A 19187-nucleotide genomic window follows, 5' to 3' on the forward strand; every position below is an offset into this window, starting at 1 on the left:
AATTGTGTCATTAAAAAATGTTTCAACTAATGAATTTCGTTAAAGACACTTAAATTTTTTTTTCTTAATATAATATAACATCACAATATTACATAACAATTACACTGTTGAATGCAAAATTATAACATTTACTGTCACCTTTAATAATTTTAGTTGATGTCGATTGAAGAGTTGCATTCAGAAATTTCATCCAGATATCATTTTTTATCCTTGTATAACATTTTATGAATAACAGAGATAAAATGCTGAATTCTTGAACGCACTTCTAAGAAATAAGATGCGATAAATTTTCATTGAGCCCCAATGAGATGCCTCAGCGTAGCGCACACTCAAGTACAGCCCTGATGCAGATAATCAACGGTGATTGGTGCGCGCGACAGGGCACCGCGCGGTGGCAGCGGCGGGGAGAGGGGAAGTGAGGTGCTTCTCCCTCGCGTAGATTGGCGACAGGTTTCCGAACGCAGCGTGTAGCGTGTATTAGCTTCCGCTTGGCTGTGGCTGACTGGTCCCGCTGATCGTGTGCGCGCGCGCGTATACCGTGTGCGTGTCTACTGGTGTCTGCGTGCCTGCCGTTGCCTCGTTATCTCGCCTTGGCTGTGCGTGCTGGCATTGCTGGTTTGGCTCGGCTGGCTCGCTGGCGTGTGACATTGGTGACGGGGGCGGAGCGTTCTGCGGCCACCCAGTCCTAACCAACCCGTGGCTCGACCATCGATATTCCTGATTCCGCCGACTCGGCTACAGTGCGCGTCTCGTCTCGATCGCGTTCGGCGTGAAACGTTTTCCCCTCGTTGTTCGACGATCGTCCAGCGGGTGTGTGTGCGTGTGTGCGTGCGTGCGCGCGCGCGCGCGTGTGTGTGGTGTGTGTGCGTGCGTGCGTGCGTGCGTGCGCGTGCACAGTGTGTACGTGTATATGCGTACGTGCGTACGTGTATGTACGTGTGTACAGTGCGTTATACTACACGATTCCCCTGTGCGCCGTGGCGCGGACTCGCGGACAGCCACGAACGCTCTCTCATTCCTCCGCTTTGCTCGGCTGTTCTGGGCTGTCCTGGGCTGTTCTCCGAGCCCAGTGTCCGTGTGGCGCGTGCCTATGCGCTACCTTCGGTGTGTGAAACGATAAAACGAAGGAAACATCTCGTCTCGTTTCGTCTCGTCTCGTCGCGTTTAATCACGTACCAGCAGGCCGAAAGTGAGAATATCAGAGCTAAGAGGATCGCGAAATCTCGTCATCGTTTCGTCATCGTCGCCGCGATGCCCTGGGCGTGTTTCTCCCGCATTCAGGTAAATAGCAAAACACTCGATTCGCAAGTGTACTGTTTTCGAATAGAGTTCCTTGCCGAGAGGCATCAGTGCGTGGGGTGAACGGAGAGAGAAGCGGGTGGGAGGAAGAGCAAAGAGGCGACGGACGTAGGTACATACGGTGACGAGAGGGATGGGCGAGATAGGATTGGAGGGAGGGGGTGGGGGAGTGGCGAGAAGGAGAGGAGGGAGAAACGGGGAAGAGAAGAGGAGCTCTACGAATAAGGGCGCCGCGGAGACGGAAGGAGGAGAGAGAGGGCTTCTCTTTTTTGGAGGATTTCAACCTGAGGTCACGCACGACGGAGCGAGTGAGGCCGAGCGCGTGCGGGTCAGAGTAGGACGAGGAAGAGTGGAAACCCGTCCTCCATTGCTCGATCGTGAGAGAGCAAATGGTGGCTCGTTCCACGAGTCTCTTTGTTACGTTACAAATACGAGTTTCGAGGAGCGAGAGCCCCTCTGCAACAAAGCGTTACTCCGCCGTTACCGCCGCTGGCTGTCTCCGTACTCGCGAGTCGCGTCTTTGTCGCGACTGAGTATTCTGAGTAATCCGTCAAACTCGCCGTCGAGATAGGGAGAAGGGGCTCCCCCCCGTGATGTCAACGGCACAATTTCGCGTCAGTCAGTGATACCGAACGGACGGACAGATAGACGAACTCAAGATCAAACCAGACTAGTCAGCAGTCGGTCGACCAGCCAACCAGTCAGTTTAGCTAGGCCAGCGAGCGAGCCAGCGAGCAAAGTAGCAGTTGTAGTGTTTGTTATGATTCTCGGTTCGTTACTATCTTCTTTGCTGCCGCGTGGGGGGAAACGTTAATTGCGTATCGCGCCCCGCGGTCGTTTTATTTAGTCACGCTCTTGTTATCCGAGCGCATATGGCTCGAGCTGAGGCACCAATCCTTTAATTTTCTCTCTCTCTCTCTCTCTCTCCCTTTCTCTTTTTCTCTCTTCCCCCTTCTCTCTTTCTCTCTCTCTTTGTTTCCCTCTTCTTGGAAATCGGGCTGTCGATATCGCTGTTGCTATTCAGTTCGTGGCGTTGCAGCGAACGCCCGAGGTCGGCGATGGATCCGCGAGGTCGCGTTTAAGGAACATGAGGTATTTAAATTTTTTTTTTAATGCGCTCGATTAAAAATCCACGGTTCTAATTTTAACGGTGGCCGTCACGCGATAAAACGGCCTGTTTCGTTTCGCGTGTCCGTCTGTCTGTGTCGTCTGTGATTTTCGGGAACGAGTGATAATCGAAAGTAAACGAACGCAACGGGCGTCTGTTAATGTTTTTCTCCAACAAAGGGGGGGCAGACCGCGATGAGAAGTCTCGCGTCCGCGACGCACGATCCGATCTGATTCGTACATCCGATTTTTTTTTGTCTTTCTCTGCGAATGCGACCAGCTCTCCATTATCGTCGCTTTCGTTGTTACGCATCGTACTTATTCACGAATAAGAGTGTTACGTGGTAACTTGCAAGTAGTTTGACTTGACACTTAATCATCTTGAAAGATACAAAGTATTCTTTTTTTTTTTGTAAGGAATAGGATTTTTGTCGTTCATTTACAGAAGCCATTTTATATATTAATTTTGCACGTAATATATGGGTATTCCTAAGGAATAGGATTGATATATTTATTGTTGGTGTCACGGTTTATTTACAGAAGCTATTTTATCCATTAATTTTGTACGTGTATATAGGTTTGTTCGCGTTGCTAAAAATCCTCCAAAAATTTATACTTAAAACAAAATGTATTTCGGATGTTGAAAAGGTAGAAAGCGAAGATATTGAGTGCAAAATATGCAAGTAACGCAAACAAATCGTATGAATAATAAATCTATCAGTTTTCAAAAGATTTTTTTTTGCCCAAGGTTATTCTTAAGAATGTGTATTTGAACTTTTTATACGTATTCTTATGTGTTCTTACGGAAAAGTAATTTATGGGATTTTTCCATTTATGCCCGTTTCTTCCAATGTAGATTAACTTTAATCTGGTTCAACTTATTCTTCATTCTTTTTTAATTCTTAGAATCAGGAAAAGATGAAGAGTTAGACCAAGATAAAAATTAAACTATCTATATTAGTAACACAAGTCGACACAAATATCGTTTTGTCTTTGTTATTTATGGAATGCTGAAAAAGATTAGAACGATGTTTTTGTCAACATGTTTCACAAGTATCTTTGTGGATATAATACTTTTCAATAAGTGATACAGATGATACGATGTAGCACAGTGAATTATTTCATCTTATTTAATATTGATAAATAACAAATGTAAAGATTTATTGTTCTTTTTATTTAGTGACACAAATGCCATTTTATCTTGGCATCAAGTAAAAAGAAAACATGTGTTATCTGTCTCTTACTGAAAAGTGTCTTATGTCTTAAACAGTGCAGTTATAAATGCGTGTAAATACAGATGAGACAATCACCATATTTACATATGTTATGTAATTAATAGTGTGGTTTCTCTTTTACAGACAGAATAGTGGCATGAGTCGATTAATCTATGGCAGATCAACAAGATCAGTTGTCATCAGGGGGGTCTGTAGAGAAGGCCAGTGCTTCAGCAGACACCTCTAAGTCAAGGGGGAAAAGCTCTAGTAGTGGCTCGAGTAGCTACAGAAAACGACAAAGTACTGGTGCGATTCCAGATAGCGTGGAAGAGAAGAGGCGTAGACAGACCACCAGTGACCCACAGACATCTCAAGTGGACAGTAATACACCGCACACGCATTCGATTGATTCTTCTAAGGGAGAGGGCAGAATCAGAGGTGAACGAAGAAGTCATGGAGCTGGCTTAGAATCTTATTCAGGTAATTACAGCATCGAACAAAGTGGGATATATAATAATCCAAACGCTTTACTATGAGTGCTTTTCATTTGGTGACAAAAAGTTTTATCTTTCTTAACATTTGATGAGAATAAAGACAGAACGACTTGTGTCATTAAATGGAAAGTATTTTATAATTTCTCTTTTGAATGTAGTTTAATATTATATCACCTGTGCAATCTTAATTTTTGCTCGTTATTACATAACATATAAATGGACTTGTTAATTTTTTTATTACACTTTGGTACTTGAGTTCTTTCAAATCCTTATCTTTATTAATAAATCGATTTATACGATCGCTTTGAAATATTGCAACAGAAACCGACTGGAGGTCTCATAAGATTCACCAAGTCAGTTACAACAGTAGCAATACAAGGGTGCGTAGTGCAGCGAGGACGAGTCTACCAGAGTCAAGTTTAACACCTACCGATTGTGTGGCATCGCGAACTCGTTCCCGTACACCACAGAATCCTCAAGCATTGACACAGGGAACTAGCAGTTACGATCTATCACTATCCAGTGGATACGGTAGCCGAAAGACAAGTACCTACAGCAGCGTGGTAGCTTCATCGAGTGCTACATCGATCACTAGTCATCCATCCACATCGAGAGGAAGAGGAGGTTAGTGCACACTTTTCTAGCCGTTATTGTTGATCGTAGGATTGTGATGTGTGATTTGCGTGAAGATACAATTTTGTTTTGAGATTGTTTACGTCTATAATGACTCTTAAAACTGATATCAAAATTTAAATCAAAACTTTAACAAGTACTTGCATTAACAATTCATGCTATATATATTTTATTAATTATCTTTTGTTCTTTTTTTTTAATTTTTTAACTTCAGTGATAAAAATAAAAGTTTTTTAAAATTGTTTAATTTATAATATATAACATAGAGTTCTAAGATTTAAATTTTAATAAATTGATAATAAACTTTTTTTTAATTTTATGTTAAGAAATTTGGATATGATAGAAAAAAGCAAAATCAATAAATATTTTACATCAATAAATAATTCATAACAAACGTTACAATATTAGCTAAGAAAAAAAATCTTTTTAAAATGTTTAATTATGAATATATTATAATTATTATGTTTAAGCAATGTTAATTACTCTATTAAGTTTAAAAGAATTCTCTTTTGTAGCTCTGATTGTTTTATAATAAAAAAAAACAGAACGGTAACCAATTTGATTCTTTAGTGTAAATTTGATTTTTTAAACAATGCATACAGAGAGAAGAAAGAACAAATTGTATAGCTAGGTAACATATTAGCTTACATAAATCCAAACAAAAAGCTCTTTATGAAATACATATCTCTATATTTGCACATGTACGCAATTTATCTCTACTTGTTACATCTCTATTTGTGTAACGTTTGCTAATTTGTTAGCAGACTTGAAAAATTTTTTATTTTTGGAAATATAAAACAGTATACAGAAATATATGATACAGAACTCGTGCGTTTTATTATAAATTTTGATCCAATATCGTCAGGTGAATATAACGACAGTCTTGTGTGTAATATTTGTGTAAATGAAAGGGAGTGATTTGGCCAATAAGAGGCAAAGAAAGTGTGAAAATGTTTCGAGAGATAGGAATAAATAATAAAATTTAGAAAACGCAAGCATTATCAAGATAAGAGTCATAGATCAGACTGTATCATTAGGCCAGAGGATGAGCGAATGTCTGGAAGGATTTGTGTCTGCTGTCAAAGCACTTTTTCCAATATCAACACAAACCTACCATCAAGAAGGTAAGCTTAAGGAGTACACATTCTTCGTACCATTTTCTTCCTTTCCCTTATTTTCTCTTACAAATTCGCAAGTAGCTTAAATGAACATCCGAGTCATTGAACTCTCCATTCTGAACTTATTCTCTATACATCATAATGCAAGTATCATCATTTACTGTACTTAATATCAGGTAAACTTCTGTATCAAACTCATTCATGCATGATATTAATTATGTAAATATAATTAAGGGAAATACAATTCTATCCAACTTCTTTGATACTTATGTTTTATTAAATCTGACAATTATCACGAATACGGTAATTAAAAACGCATCGTGACTTAACATAACGTTAAATCTAAATCTTTTTTGTTACACACACATAATAAGATTATATTAATAATTTATATATAATTGGATATATAAAAATTAGAAAGAAGTATTTTCAAATTTATTATAATATGAAAGAAAAAGTTATCTTTTATATTTAGAAGTATATATTGTACAAATATCGTGCTGGAAGTGTTTATGAACTGTTTGCAAACATTTTCGTAAAGTTATCTAACATATCATACATCATACAATTATATATAAATCGAATAACTTTTAATTGAGTAAAATATTATAAAAGCTATCAATATCGAAATTATTATTATTTCAGTTTTTATATTATTTTGGTTTTAATTTAGAATAATATTTTTTTGTACAATTGGAATCATAATATAATCGCAATATTATGAATTTATTTTTAATATAACAATTCCAATTTTTATTATGTAAGTTGTAATAAATATCTTAAAATTTTGAGTGTTTATTTCTTATTTTTTTCTATTTCTTTATTTTTTTGTATCGCTAATATCTTATTGCTCTCGAGATAATATGTTAAAACTGGTATTAGAAATCCTGTGAATAAGCAATTTTTTCTGTGGAATTCTGTATATCATTATAAGGTTAAACTGATCTTGCTTTCTTTCTTTCAATACATAATAGAATTGATTGAATGTAGTTAATACATATACATTCAAGTACAATTGTCTCCGGAAATTTCTTTTTTTATGTCGATATTAGTATTCTTCAAATTGACATATTCTATAGCATTTTCTCGCAGAAATATCATATTGCTTTAATATTAGAAACTTATAATTAATTCATTCTTTTAAAAGAAGCTTTCATCTTGAAAAGAGTGTAAAAGACGATTTTTATGTAGTAATATCTTTGTTATCGGATATTACCATTTGTAATCATTAATCTTCTTTTTTATATTTGCTAAGTAATTGGCTGTTATGCGAGTTTAGAATTAATATGAAATGTATAAAATGTTCCTATTTTAAATATATTTAATAATTTTGATAGTTTTCAGCTTGTAAACTTGCAATACACCGAGCGATTAAGTCCAGTAACGATTACGTAAGGTAGAAACATGAAAAGTAAAAAAATGTTTATCATTGAAGCTAATGGAGGAATTTTTCACTTTCCACATTTTTGCCTTAGTGAAAAAGTTCTGGTACCCAGGTATAATTTTTAATCTCATAAAACTCAATGTATTATTTCAAAAGATATTTTTTTCCCCCAAATCCATTTTAGTACTTGCTCTAGCAGCCACAATACGAGTCATCAAGATTTATGGAAATGGGGATGACACGTAGTATCTTTTCTTAACGCGAGGAAATCAAATACCATGTCAAAACTTGGTCATTACAAGGCAACATTATTGAACATAATTAGTGTTTTGTACAACCGATGGTGAAGAAATTAAATGTTTTTCCTTCAGATAACAAATAGAAATTGCTCAAGATTTTCTTCTGTTGCTCGATGAAAATTGCTTGTAAATTATAAAATTGTTAGAATGAAATTTATTTAAAATAGGTGCATAATCTTTGTGAATTTATATTTTATCTATCATAACTTTTTTTACCTGTTAGTATTTAGACAATACTTAATATTGTCTTAATATCGCAGTCTCTAATCTCTGTGAGAAAGTATGCAACATTAAATGTTGTTAAAACTGTATGATTTTAACTAAGAAGATATTCATAAACTGAACAAAAACAAAACAATTAAAGGGACATAAAAAAAATCAATTAAAGGAACAGTTTTAAAAAACTATTATGCTTGGTTTTATATAAAAATATTTAATAGATATTTTTACAATCGACAGGCAAAATTGTATATAAAATTGCATAAGACACATCATGATAGAAATACATCACCTATAATGATTTAACTTGCGAAAATGTTTGACTTTTGTAATTGTGCACACAGAATAAGAGTCATATTGTTTTCTTTTTCGTTTTGAAGATAATTTACGTCTATTGAAAGTGTAAATAAGATATGTTACATATATGTATTTATACAGCAACTTTGACATCCATATATAAATAAGAATGTGCGCAGTTAGACAGCCACACGCAACAAGTTTCATCCTAATCTTTACCCTATGTATCTCAATGATTGTATGACATTTGGATATTTTAGATTCGAAATCTCACGGCGGTGCGACCTGTAGCGCAACGAGTAGCAGCACGAGTAGTCAAGTCCTGGGTGTCAAGTCCAGCATCAGAGTGGGTAACGCAGCAAGTAACTCTGTGGAGAGTGGTGGGGGGGCGTTGGCACATGACGGGGCAGGCACGAGTGGCATTGCTTCAACGGCCACTGCCAATCCACCTGTGTCTGCCACCGTTTCTGCCAACCCTACACACCCTCATTCTACACACAAGCACCTGCTACGCTCTCGCGCGAAAGCTACTGGTGAACAGCCGAAGGAATTGCCATCTAGCAACAAGACTTCGGGGAAACATCACAAGAAAGACACTACAACGGGTTCCTGTTCAAGTTCGAGGTAACCAGTCAGAGATACTTTTCTCTTCTAATTCAGTTGCGAACTTGACAAGATCTTACGTAATCAGTTAACAAATTATAATGATATCTCTGGTTGGCATTGTTACAGACATCGCTCTTCATCACGCGTGAGGAAGCCGGTGGTGGAGAGCGGCTCCGGATTGAGTAGTGTAATGTCAGGCAATGACTCTATCAGCGCTACCTCTGTATCATCCTCTATTCCAAGCAGTCAGTTAGTCTCAACTACAGGTGAGGAGGAGTCAGCATCAACTGCGACATCCGCCACAGGTTAAATGCTATTGATGTCTAAGCTTAATAGATATTTAATGCTTGATCAATTTTGTTGTACAATGTTAGATCGCGTCATTCAAAATTTCGATTTCCTACTTGCACGCGAAGCTGGTGGAGGACCATCTGGAATGTCGGGAACGACAGGTGATAGCGAAAGCGACGATGGAGAAGTTGGACGATTGCAAGCTTTATTGGAGGCTAGAGGTCTACCGCCTCATGTGTTCGGTGCATTAGGACCGCGGATGCAACACTTACTTAACAGAAGCATGGGCGCAAGTTCCGGTATGAAAATTCTTTTATCGATATATTGTAACTCTTCTCTCTCTCTTAATTGAAACAGTTCACAAGTCACGCGTTGTTTGTGAATCGATTATAGTTCTAATAGGTATAGACTATGCATTCCTTGAACTTAACATCTGTGCTCTGTTAGAAAGAATTGAGTCATATCTCTGTTTAGTTCACTATTTTAGAAATAGAAAAAGCGATATGAATCAAGTTATCTCACTTTCAGCTATCTTTCTAAACCGATAACAATTTTATAGAAATGTGCAATCTATTCTTATTATATTCATGTTTGTGACAACCATGGTTGATAAAAATTGTTTTTCTTTCTTTTTCTTTTTTTTTCTTTTTTTTTTTTTTTTAAGAATAAAACATGGTATTTCTTCTTAAATATATTTTTAATACTTTGAACATGCTTTACATAATATTAAAAAAAAACGTGTTTAAAATATGTTAAAAACATCAATTAAACATGTTTTAAACTGTTTAAAACATGTTTTTTGCCAACCTCTATGACAATCTATAAATAATCTTTAATTATACGGCACACTTCGCTTCTATAAATAGCATGTCAAAATAACGTTTATTCAGTATACTGATCTTTAAACTAACAATTTGCAGCTGCTAAAGCGCAACAACTTCTAGCCGGCTTACAAGCTGTTGAGGATGAGGGAGAACAATTGCAGGCCGTCATGAATATGGGAGAGATTCTTGTAATGGGCAACGAAGATACTCTAACCGGTTTTCCCGTCAAACAAGTGGTTGCAGCTTTAATTAATTTATTGGGGATTGAACATAATTTTGCGATAATGACCCATGCGTGTCGTGCTCTTACGTATATGATGGAGGCGCTACCACGGTCGTCCACTGTTGTAGTGGATGCGGTGCCAGTGTTCCTACAAAAACTCGAATCGATCGAGTGCATGGACGTAGCTGAACAGTGTTTGACAGCATTAGCTATGTTGTCACGCAGACACAGCAAAACAATTTTACATGCGGTATGTACACATGTTCCTAACTTGCATATAATGCAATTGCATTTTTTTCTTAGTTTACTCATGTATTTTTCTTGTAATAATTGACTTAACTCATAATTTTATATATAAGAATTTTTATTACAAAATCATCAAAAGATTTATATTGTTATTCGAAATTTTGTATTCTATATCATGACTTTTGATGACTTTATATCTTGATGATTTTATTGCATTCTTAATATTTCTAAAATTGTTTAAAAAAATAATGATTTTTATATTTTCAAAGTGGAAAATTATATATAAATACTATTAAATATTTTAAATAGAATAATTTAGATTTGAAATTTTTACGTTTTTCATGGATACAAAATGCGTTCTTCCTCTATTTAGCGATAGATCGTTCTATCTTTCTTGGCATTCCATAGTAACAAAGGCAAAACGATAGAGTTATGTCGATTTGTGTCAGCAAATGGAAACCATGTATAGCATATATAGGTCGAGCATATACTATATGCCAAGTATTTGCTGGTGGCCTCTCGTGTAAGAGAGAGGAAACACAATTCTCTTCTCTCTCTAAGATTATTCTCTGTCTGTTAGAGAGAGAAGAGAGTTCTGAGTTGCGTTCCGTCTCTCTCACATTCGAAAGCTAGGTCTCGCGCGTCATACTCGGTTTATCTATATTGTATCTATAGTGCCCTTAATAACCAAGATATTTCAAATGTTCAAATTAGATAAAAAATTTATCCTTTTATGTGATGCTTTGGGAACACATCTGGCGATTTTTATTATTTATAATTAATTAAAAATAAATTTATTATTTAAAATTTAATTGCAAAATCTTGTTATTTTTCAGGGTGGGGTTTCAGCCTGTTTGAAATTTGTTGATTTCTTCAACATCACAGCACAACGTGCAGCGTTAACAATTACTGCAAACTGCTGCCAAAACCTTCATCCTGACGATTTTCATTTAGTAGTGGATAGTTTGCCATTATTAACGAGCAGATTAACGAATCAAGATAAAAAGAGCGTCGAGTGTGTGTGTCAAGCATTCAGTCGATTAGTTGACAGTTTCCAACATGATCCTGTAATGCTGCATAAAATTATCAATGCTGAACTCTTACAGAATCTACAACAGCTGGTACGAGCTTTATCAGTGAAATATTTATTGTTGGAATTATTTTTATCCTCGTCCTTACTGTTTATACATTATTCTATTACAGCTCATGATTACGCCGCCGGTTAACAGCACTAACAATTTCATAACTGTATTACGAATGCTCTCTGTGATATCAAATCGCTGTCCCGACTTGGCGCAATTGTTGCTGCAACAAAATATAGCTTTCACATTAAGTTATCTTTTAACTGGATCTCTGGAAGTTAAAACGGAAGATGTAGAGTTGGTGCCGCGTACACCGCAGGAGTGGTTCGAAATTACGTGTTTAATCGAGGAGCTTATGCCTCCGTTACCAACAGATGGAATATTCAGTGTAAATAGTTTACTCGAAAGGACCAGCAATCAACAGGAGACTGTCCAGTGGGAATGGCGTGACGAAAGACAATGTTCCCATCCGTTCAGTACTATAGATTCTAGAATTATCGAGGTAATTTTATCGCTTTAATCAATGAGTGAATATGAAAAATTAATCGTTAAATACATGTTTTAGATGGCGTTTCAAAATGGCGAAGATGAGATATGCCTTACCTCCTTAGGACGAACTTACACTATAGATCTGACTGTGATGAAACAAATTAATGAGGATATAGGAATGACAAGAAGTATATTTCGGAGAGTAAACGCTAATCCCACTGAGGGAAAGAGTCCAACTTGCTCATCTAGGTATAAATTACATTTGCGATTTTTTAAGATTACAAACAATTTTGTCAATTTTGTCGTTAACGCAGTTAAATTATTGATTTCAGTATGGATGTCGTGCCTCCGGTAATTGAAACGAACGAATGGCTAGTGTCTTTTATTCGAACTTTATTCTCTGTACTATATGAGGTTTATAGCAGTTCAGCTGGACCCGCTGTAAAATGCAAATGCCTCCGAGCTCTTCTTCGTATGGTGTATTATGCTTCAACTGACTTACTTAAGGTAAGATATATATTAAGTGATAGTATATTTTCTTGTTTGTGACTAATATACTTTAGTATACTTTAATATACTTTAATATACTAATATTTTCTTTTACACATAGGATGTTCTAAAGAATCAAGTGGTTTCGTCACATATAGCTGGTATGTTAGCGTCGCAAGATTTACGTATAGTTATCGGAGCTCTTCAAATGGCGAGTATCTTGATGAAGAGATTGCCACAAGTATTTGGGGTTCATTTTCATCGCGAGGGCGTACTGCATCAAGTTCGTCAATTAGCAGATCCCGAAGTACCTCTCGGTGTTTCACCACCTAAGTGCCCTTCTGGCAAGTTGCTCTATTCTTAATGTGTTTTACTATTCTATTGCCACACACATATATATGCGATATACATATGTCTGGATCATATGATATTTTATTGTATTTAGGTACATCATTACCAAGCCCACAGCCAGGTCCGTCTAATACACCACTTTCTTCCACCACAATGTTGTCTTCTAGTAGTGCCACATCTCCAGTTGTCTCTCCATCTTCGAATGGCAACATATTGTTTGGCACAATCGCGTCGTCGTGCCAGTATAAACCAAATATCAATGCTTCGCTGGAACCACACAGAACGGAATTAAACAACAGCGTAGAGGAAACAAGCGCACCACAAAGTGCTCATTTGTTAGTACGAGATATCTTTCCTGATATATTTACAATTTTTTAAATAATCATTTATGGTATCGTATTTATAAATCGTGTTTTTCTATTTATTAGAAGGATTGGTGATGTACTGAAGAAAAAACGACAGAATAAGAAGGGTCGTTTCTCGAGATTGGGGGGCACCACCACACCGCAACAAACACAACAGCCGGAATCCCTGTTTACTGGTTTTACCCCAAAGAATAATCGATTTTTGGGAAATCTCAATCCGGCCAAATGGGGTCGCAAATCGTCCTCGTCCAGTACTAGCAACGACAAGAGAGACTCGAGCTCGTCCACGAATCTATCAAAACCACCGAGTAATCCGAGCTTAACCGGTGGAAATCGGGATAAGGCAAAAGCGTGGGTGCGCGAACAAGCAGCCCAATTTTTGGCAAGATATCAGGATGATGCACCTTGCTCGCATCCCGCCCTAACAGTTCTTGCTCGACTAACTGCTGCGATACAGCGATTGCAATCAAACGTAAGTGCATTAAGTAAACAATTTATTATAAATAAGATTGCTAAACATTGGATGTTTTATTAATATTTATGCTATATTTTTAAATAGTTTTGTGTATAAATAGGATAATAAAAAAGTTTGACCATAAAGTGTTTATCATATTATTAGTATATTTACGAAAGAATAAACTCTAGACAGAGAGAGAGAAAGAGAGAGAGAGAGAGAGAGAGAGTGTGTGTGTTAATTTTTATTAAATATCAAATAATAATTAATGTTCAAAATGGTCATACATATTAAAATTATTTAAATCTGCAGATTTTCACAATTCGCACTTACGTTTACAGGAATTAGACGAAATGCTATCAGCACTAACGGAATTACGGGACATAGTTCTCGAGAGCGATATATCGCCATTTGAAATGAATTACAGCGGCCTTATCAAGGCTCTATTGAACTACCTCACTACCACGGATGCACCGGGTAATCGTTATGATCGTCTTCGTATGTTTTGGAAATTGTTTGCGGAGTCTACCGTAAGTAAAATCGATCTTTCTGCCCTTCTCCATTTCAAATTGAATATGTAAGTAATCCTTGTCACACAATTTATTTAGATGCAACAGAACAACGATATTATGGATCTTAATCCTGGGGCGTTTGGTGCTTTAGTAACGAAATTGAACAGTTGTGTTGCACAGCTAGAACAATTCCCGGTGAAAGTTCACGATTTACCTGCGGGTTCTGGCGCTGGCCGTGGCGGTACCAGTGCTCTGAAATTCTTCAATACACATCAACTTAAGGTAACTATCTAAAATATTAGGTGTTGGAATTAATTCGTAGCGTTTTACAAGTGATGGGAAGTACTTTCATTAATGTATTTTTTAATGCTCATGTGAAATAAATAACATTCTTTCATTAAAAACGCTACGAATTAATTCCAACACCTAATATGTAAAATTTAATTATCACGAAAAAAGACAACTTTATGCAAACGCCGAAATATACACGCAAACGTTTTATTGAATTATGCAGTGTAATCTTCAACGGCATCCGGACTGTAATAATTTGAAGCAGTGGAAGGGCGGTACTGTAAAAATAGATCCGCTTGCATTAGTACAGGCGATTGAGCGTTATTTGATGGTACGTGGATACGGCAGAATACGGGACGCTGACTCGATGGTCAGTGATGACGACAATAGCGAGGATGACATTGATGATACTCTGGTATATACCTTTCCAATGGAGTATCTATTTTTAGATTAGAGAAAACCGATAAAATCGGTACGAGCGATTATATTTGCCGCTTTTCTTTCCAGGCAGCAGTTGTGATAAGCCAAGGACCGCCGAAACACAAACTTCAGTTTTTAATTGGCGACGTAGTCCTACCTTTCAATATGACGGTTTATCAAGCTGTCAGGCAATTTGGATGTTCCGGAGTGGATCACTCTGAGGCAGAGGCCGATAGTGAACCGCCACTTGGACACGATGCGGTATGGGTGCAAACCCATACGATATACTACAGGTATTTTCAAACATTCAGACATTTATTTTAGAAATTTTAAAGTATACTTAGAACTCATTTTGTAAAAATGCTATGTCGACAATTAATGATATCACTGTCATTAAAAGTTAGTGCTGATATTATTTTTTTAAGAAACTTATAAGAACCATAACTTATAAGATATCGACTTTTATACTAATTCGAAAAGAAATATTTTATTTTTTCTGAACGCAGACCTGTACCAGAAGAAGATGCCGCAACCTCTCCAAAATCAGGGTCGAGTTCACAGGGTAATAGCAGGAAGGGCAAGGGAAAAAGTACAAAGATTAGTTCAAAGAGAAAAGAAGATAGTCTCTGGCTAGAAGGCACGGTTCCTCTTCAACATTGTCCTCTCGCGCCATATCTATCTCCCACATTACCACCCTCGGTAACTATCACGGACGCCTCTCTCGATGGGTTGTGTCTTTTGCGGCTCTTGCACGCTCTTAATCGCCATTGGGGCATACTGTTCCCTCATCTAAAAAGCATGAGCCTGCTATCACCTCAGGACTTTATTAATAATAAGATCGCAGCGAAAGCCAGCAGGCAACTGCAGGATCCACTGGTGATCATGACTGGAAATTTGCCATCTTGGTTACAACAGATAGCGTCTGTCTGGTTAGTAGAGCGAATAACTCGATCGTTGATTTAATTTTATTGATTTTAGTATAAAATTCAAAAATTTATTTGCAATAATTAATTTCAATTTCCAGTCCTTTTCTCTTTCCATTTGAGACGAGGCAGCTTTTGTTGTATGCAACATCGTTTGATCGAGATAGAGCACTACAACGTCTCTTGGATTCCGCGCCAGAACTTTCAGGATCAGACAGTCAGGAGCGCGTTACGCCACGCTTAGAACGAAGGAAGAGAACTATCTCGAGAACGGACATTCTTAAGCAAGCAGAGCTAGTGATTCAAGACTTAGCCTCTAATAAGGCCTTACTTGAAGTGCAATATGTCAACGAGGTTAGTTAATTTTTGTGCATACGTCCTCCTTGGACTGTCAATCTTATTGCAAGTCTCTAACGTGTGTGTGTGTGTGTGTGTGTGTATAATATTTTTATTACAGGTCGGTACTGGTCTCGGTCCAACTCTGGAATTCTACGCTCTAGTCTCTAAGGAACTGCAACGCGCTGATTTAGATTTGTGGCATGGCAGTTCGAATCCTACTGAAAACGGATATGTTAATTCCTCACACGGACTCTTCCCGACGCCAATCCCATGGAACACTAAAGTATCGCATCTAGCAAAATTGAAGACCAAGTTCAAATTCCTTGGGAAATTCATGGCGAAAGCAATATACGATTCCAGAATGGTAAAAATTAGCATATCTTATTTCATAAAATCTTTTCAAATCTCTCTTTGATTACATTCTTAACATATTGAATTGTCTCTTTTAGTTGGATTTGCCATTTAGTTTAACCTTCTATCGTTGGTTACTGGGAGAGGAACATACTCTTACATTAGCCGACTTGGCATACGTATGTCCCGACGTATATCGCACTCTTAGCAAGCTCCAGGAGGTCGTGAGGAAGAAAGAAGCTATGGAGAAGGATCAGACACTACGACCGCACGAGAAAGCGCAATTAATTGAGGCTCTCGATTTAGACACGTGCCCCATTTCCGAACTAGGTCTTGTGTTCGAATTACCGGGCTATGAGAATATCGAATTAAGGAAGGGCGGTAGCGAAATATCCGTTACTATTTACAATCTGGATCAATATATTAAGGTAAATGCATCTCTCGTTCTCACTCACTCTCGATATTCTCCTTCGCCGATGTTGTTTGAAGAATCACAATGATCAATCCCTGTAAAATTTTAGTTAGTGGTACACTGGTTCTTGTACGAAGGAGTATTCAGACAAATGGAGGCTTTCCGGGAAGGTTTCGAGTCGGTATTTCCTCCGTTGCAACTGAGACTATTCTTCCCAGAAGAACTGGAGGCGGTATTTTGCGGTCACGCACAAACCGGCGGACAATGGGACGTGAAAACTCTTGCCGAGTGCTGTAGGACCGATCATGGTTATACACCGGACTCACGGGCCATTCGTTTTCTATTCGAAGTCATGTCCAAATACAACAGCGAGGAACAACGACAGTTCATTCAGTTTGTCACCGGTTCACCGCGTTTGCCCGTTGGAGGTAGATACTTTGTCATTCTCATTTTTCATTTGTGTTCTCATAAATTAGAGAGATTAGCGGTAAAGTGCATGCTTATATTTTTCAGGTTTCAAAAGCTTAACCCCTCCGTTAACAATAGTGCGCAAAACCTTTGATCCGTCTATGAAGACAGACGATTTTCTACCATCAGTAATGACTTGCGTTAACTACCTAAAACTGCCTGATTATACCACTTTGGAAATAATGCGGGAAAAGTTGCGGATAGCCGCGCAAGAGGGTCAACACTCGTTCCATCTCTCCTAGAAACGGATGGAAAATCGGCACCTCATTTTCTCCTTTACTCTTACATTATCCAGACCGCGAATTATCCGAACTTCGTTTAAGATCTACGTGAAAATTTACGTATGTTGTCAGTGAGCAAATTCAACGTCGCGATGATTTTTATCCTTTATGTGAGTTCTTTTGAGGACTTTTTATTTCTTGAAACAAAAAATTCGTCGGAGCGACAGTTCTTTCTTTTGATGTTTATATCTTTGCAATTTGGATTGTGATATACTTTGATCAGAAAGAAAAGTGCAAAGCTGCATAATTAACCGTACCGTGCGAGTTTACGCTCTCGCGAATGCTACAAACCGAGTGGCTTGCAAACGACCTCGTTTTAGGAAAAAGAAACTTATCTTCAGTACGTTACAATAAAAAAAAAAAGGAAGATTGTAAATATAGTTTAATATACACAAGTCGATATAAATACTTTATATAATAGTAACGAGAAAAATGATATTGCTATGGAAAATACTATACTAACTGAACATAAAATAGCCCGAGCGAGAAAGAAAGAGAGAAAGGAGCACGTTTACTAGATATAAGTAAATTTTATATCAGTGGTGCATTAAAAAGCATCGCCATACGTCGCCAATCCTCCGCGATCGCGGAAGACATGAAAATTTACATGCTAAAATCAGCAACGAGACGCGCACGCCCGTGATCTTGTCGGAAACAACGCTATTTCCGGATACAGACACATATACACAATATCGTGTCTCTCGCTGCTATTCTCTATTTTGTAATCGATCTCTTCGTGTTCGTCGCTTTTAAGTTTCAACGATCGAGAACGCAATGCGTGAGTCACACGTTACGCCACACACTTCTACATTTAAGTTCAATCAATGTGTAACGCTCATCAACATTTATTTGATATTTCTATTCTAAGTAAATTAGCCCGACCGTTTATTTTATTTAGCAGTATAAGAATGCAACCGGAATCGCCAAGGAATCACCATCGTGACACGCGCGTGAATCGAAGGGAAATTCCGATATCCATTTACTTACAAGCAAATCGTCATATTTAGAGGGAAAAAAGAAAAAAAGAATTGTAAGAGAATTGTATGATACAAAATAGAATGGATATATAAAGTAAGTGAAGCTGGTGTATCAAATGGATAATACAAGGTACATTACTTTCTTATGTCATTGCAGAAACCGTGGAATCTATATAAGAACTGTACGAGAGAGTGTGTGTGAGACAAGTTAATCTATACTTTTGTTCGATTCAAATTTTATGTACATCGCACACACGAGCGGGCGCTTTCTCTAATTTGTTGTATCCTCCAGAACTCGCGGATTTAAAAGTCACATACCTTCATTAGCGGAAGTTGTAATTTATGTTGTCATTGTTACTATAAAATATTTTTTTCTTTTTTTTTTGAGATATACTGTACTGCTGACGTCAGTGTACCTTACATTACCACGATTATACGTTTATTAAGCGTGTGAACATATTTGCAATTTTTTAAAAATATTTTTCACTTTGTGTGAGGACGAATCGCGAATGATAGCGCAAGGAAATCAATATAGGCAAAGGAGATCAAGAAACTTGGATATGCACTGTCGTAAAATGTGTAACCGTTCAGGATACGCGAAAAACCCATGTCATTAATATTATAAACAAAAGATATATTTATATCGATTCAGTAGTATATAAACGAATTTTACTTTATTCATATCGGAAGATCTTTTTTTATTTTCTTTTTTTCTTCAAAACCTTCAAT

At 37.3% G+C, this 19187-nt stretch overlaps 1 protein-coding gene across 2 annotated transcripts; it reads left to right on the top strand.

The window, feature by feature from the left end:
- The first annotated feature begins 554 nt into the window (after positions 1–554).
- ctrip (E3 ubiquitin-protein ligase ctrip) lies at positions 555–19139 on the top strand. Of its 2 annotated transcripts, none has more exons than XM_087408389.1 (25): positions 555–1281; positions 3765–4100; positions 4436–4738; positions 5785–5871; positions 8325–8688; positions 8797–8975; positions 9045–9260; positions 9882–10258; positions 11091–11375; positions 11458–11838; positions 11902–12074; positions 12158–12332; positions 12436–12658; positions 12760–13000; positions 13094–13502; positions 13826–14014; positions 14093–14278; positions 14511–14702; positions 14795–15000; positions 15214–15636; positions 15732–15984; positions 16088–16333; positions 16419–16748; positions 16842–17160; positions 17246–19139. In XM_087408389.1, exons 2-25 carry the CDS (start codon positions 3794–3796, stop codon positions 17440–17442), a joined length of 6261 nt encoding a protein of 2086 aa, XP_087264515.1. In that variant the 5' UTR covers positions 555–1281; positions 3765–3793; the 3' UTR covers positions 17443–19139. The 2 variants fall into 2 exon arrangements, with proteins under 2 accessions (XP_087264515.1, XP_087264516.1); XM_087408390.1 differs by having other exon boundaries at positions 556–1281; positions 9087–9260.
- The last annotated feature ends 48 nt before the right edge of the window (positions 19140–19187 follow it).

This window comes from Acromyrmex echinatior, chromosome 8, assembly GCF_024713525.1.
Source record: "Acromyrmex echinatior isolate Ae372 chromosome 8, ASM2471352v2, whole genome shotgun sequence".
NCBI lineage: Eukaryota > Metazoa > Arthropoda > Insecta > Hymenoptera > Formicidae > Acromyrmex > Acromyrmex echinatior.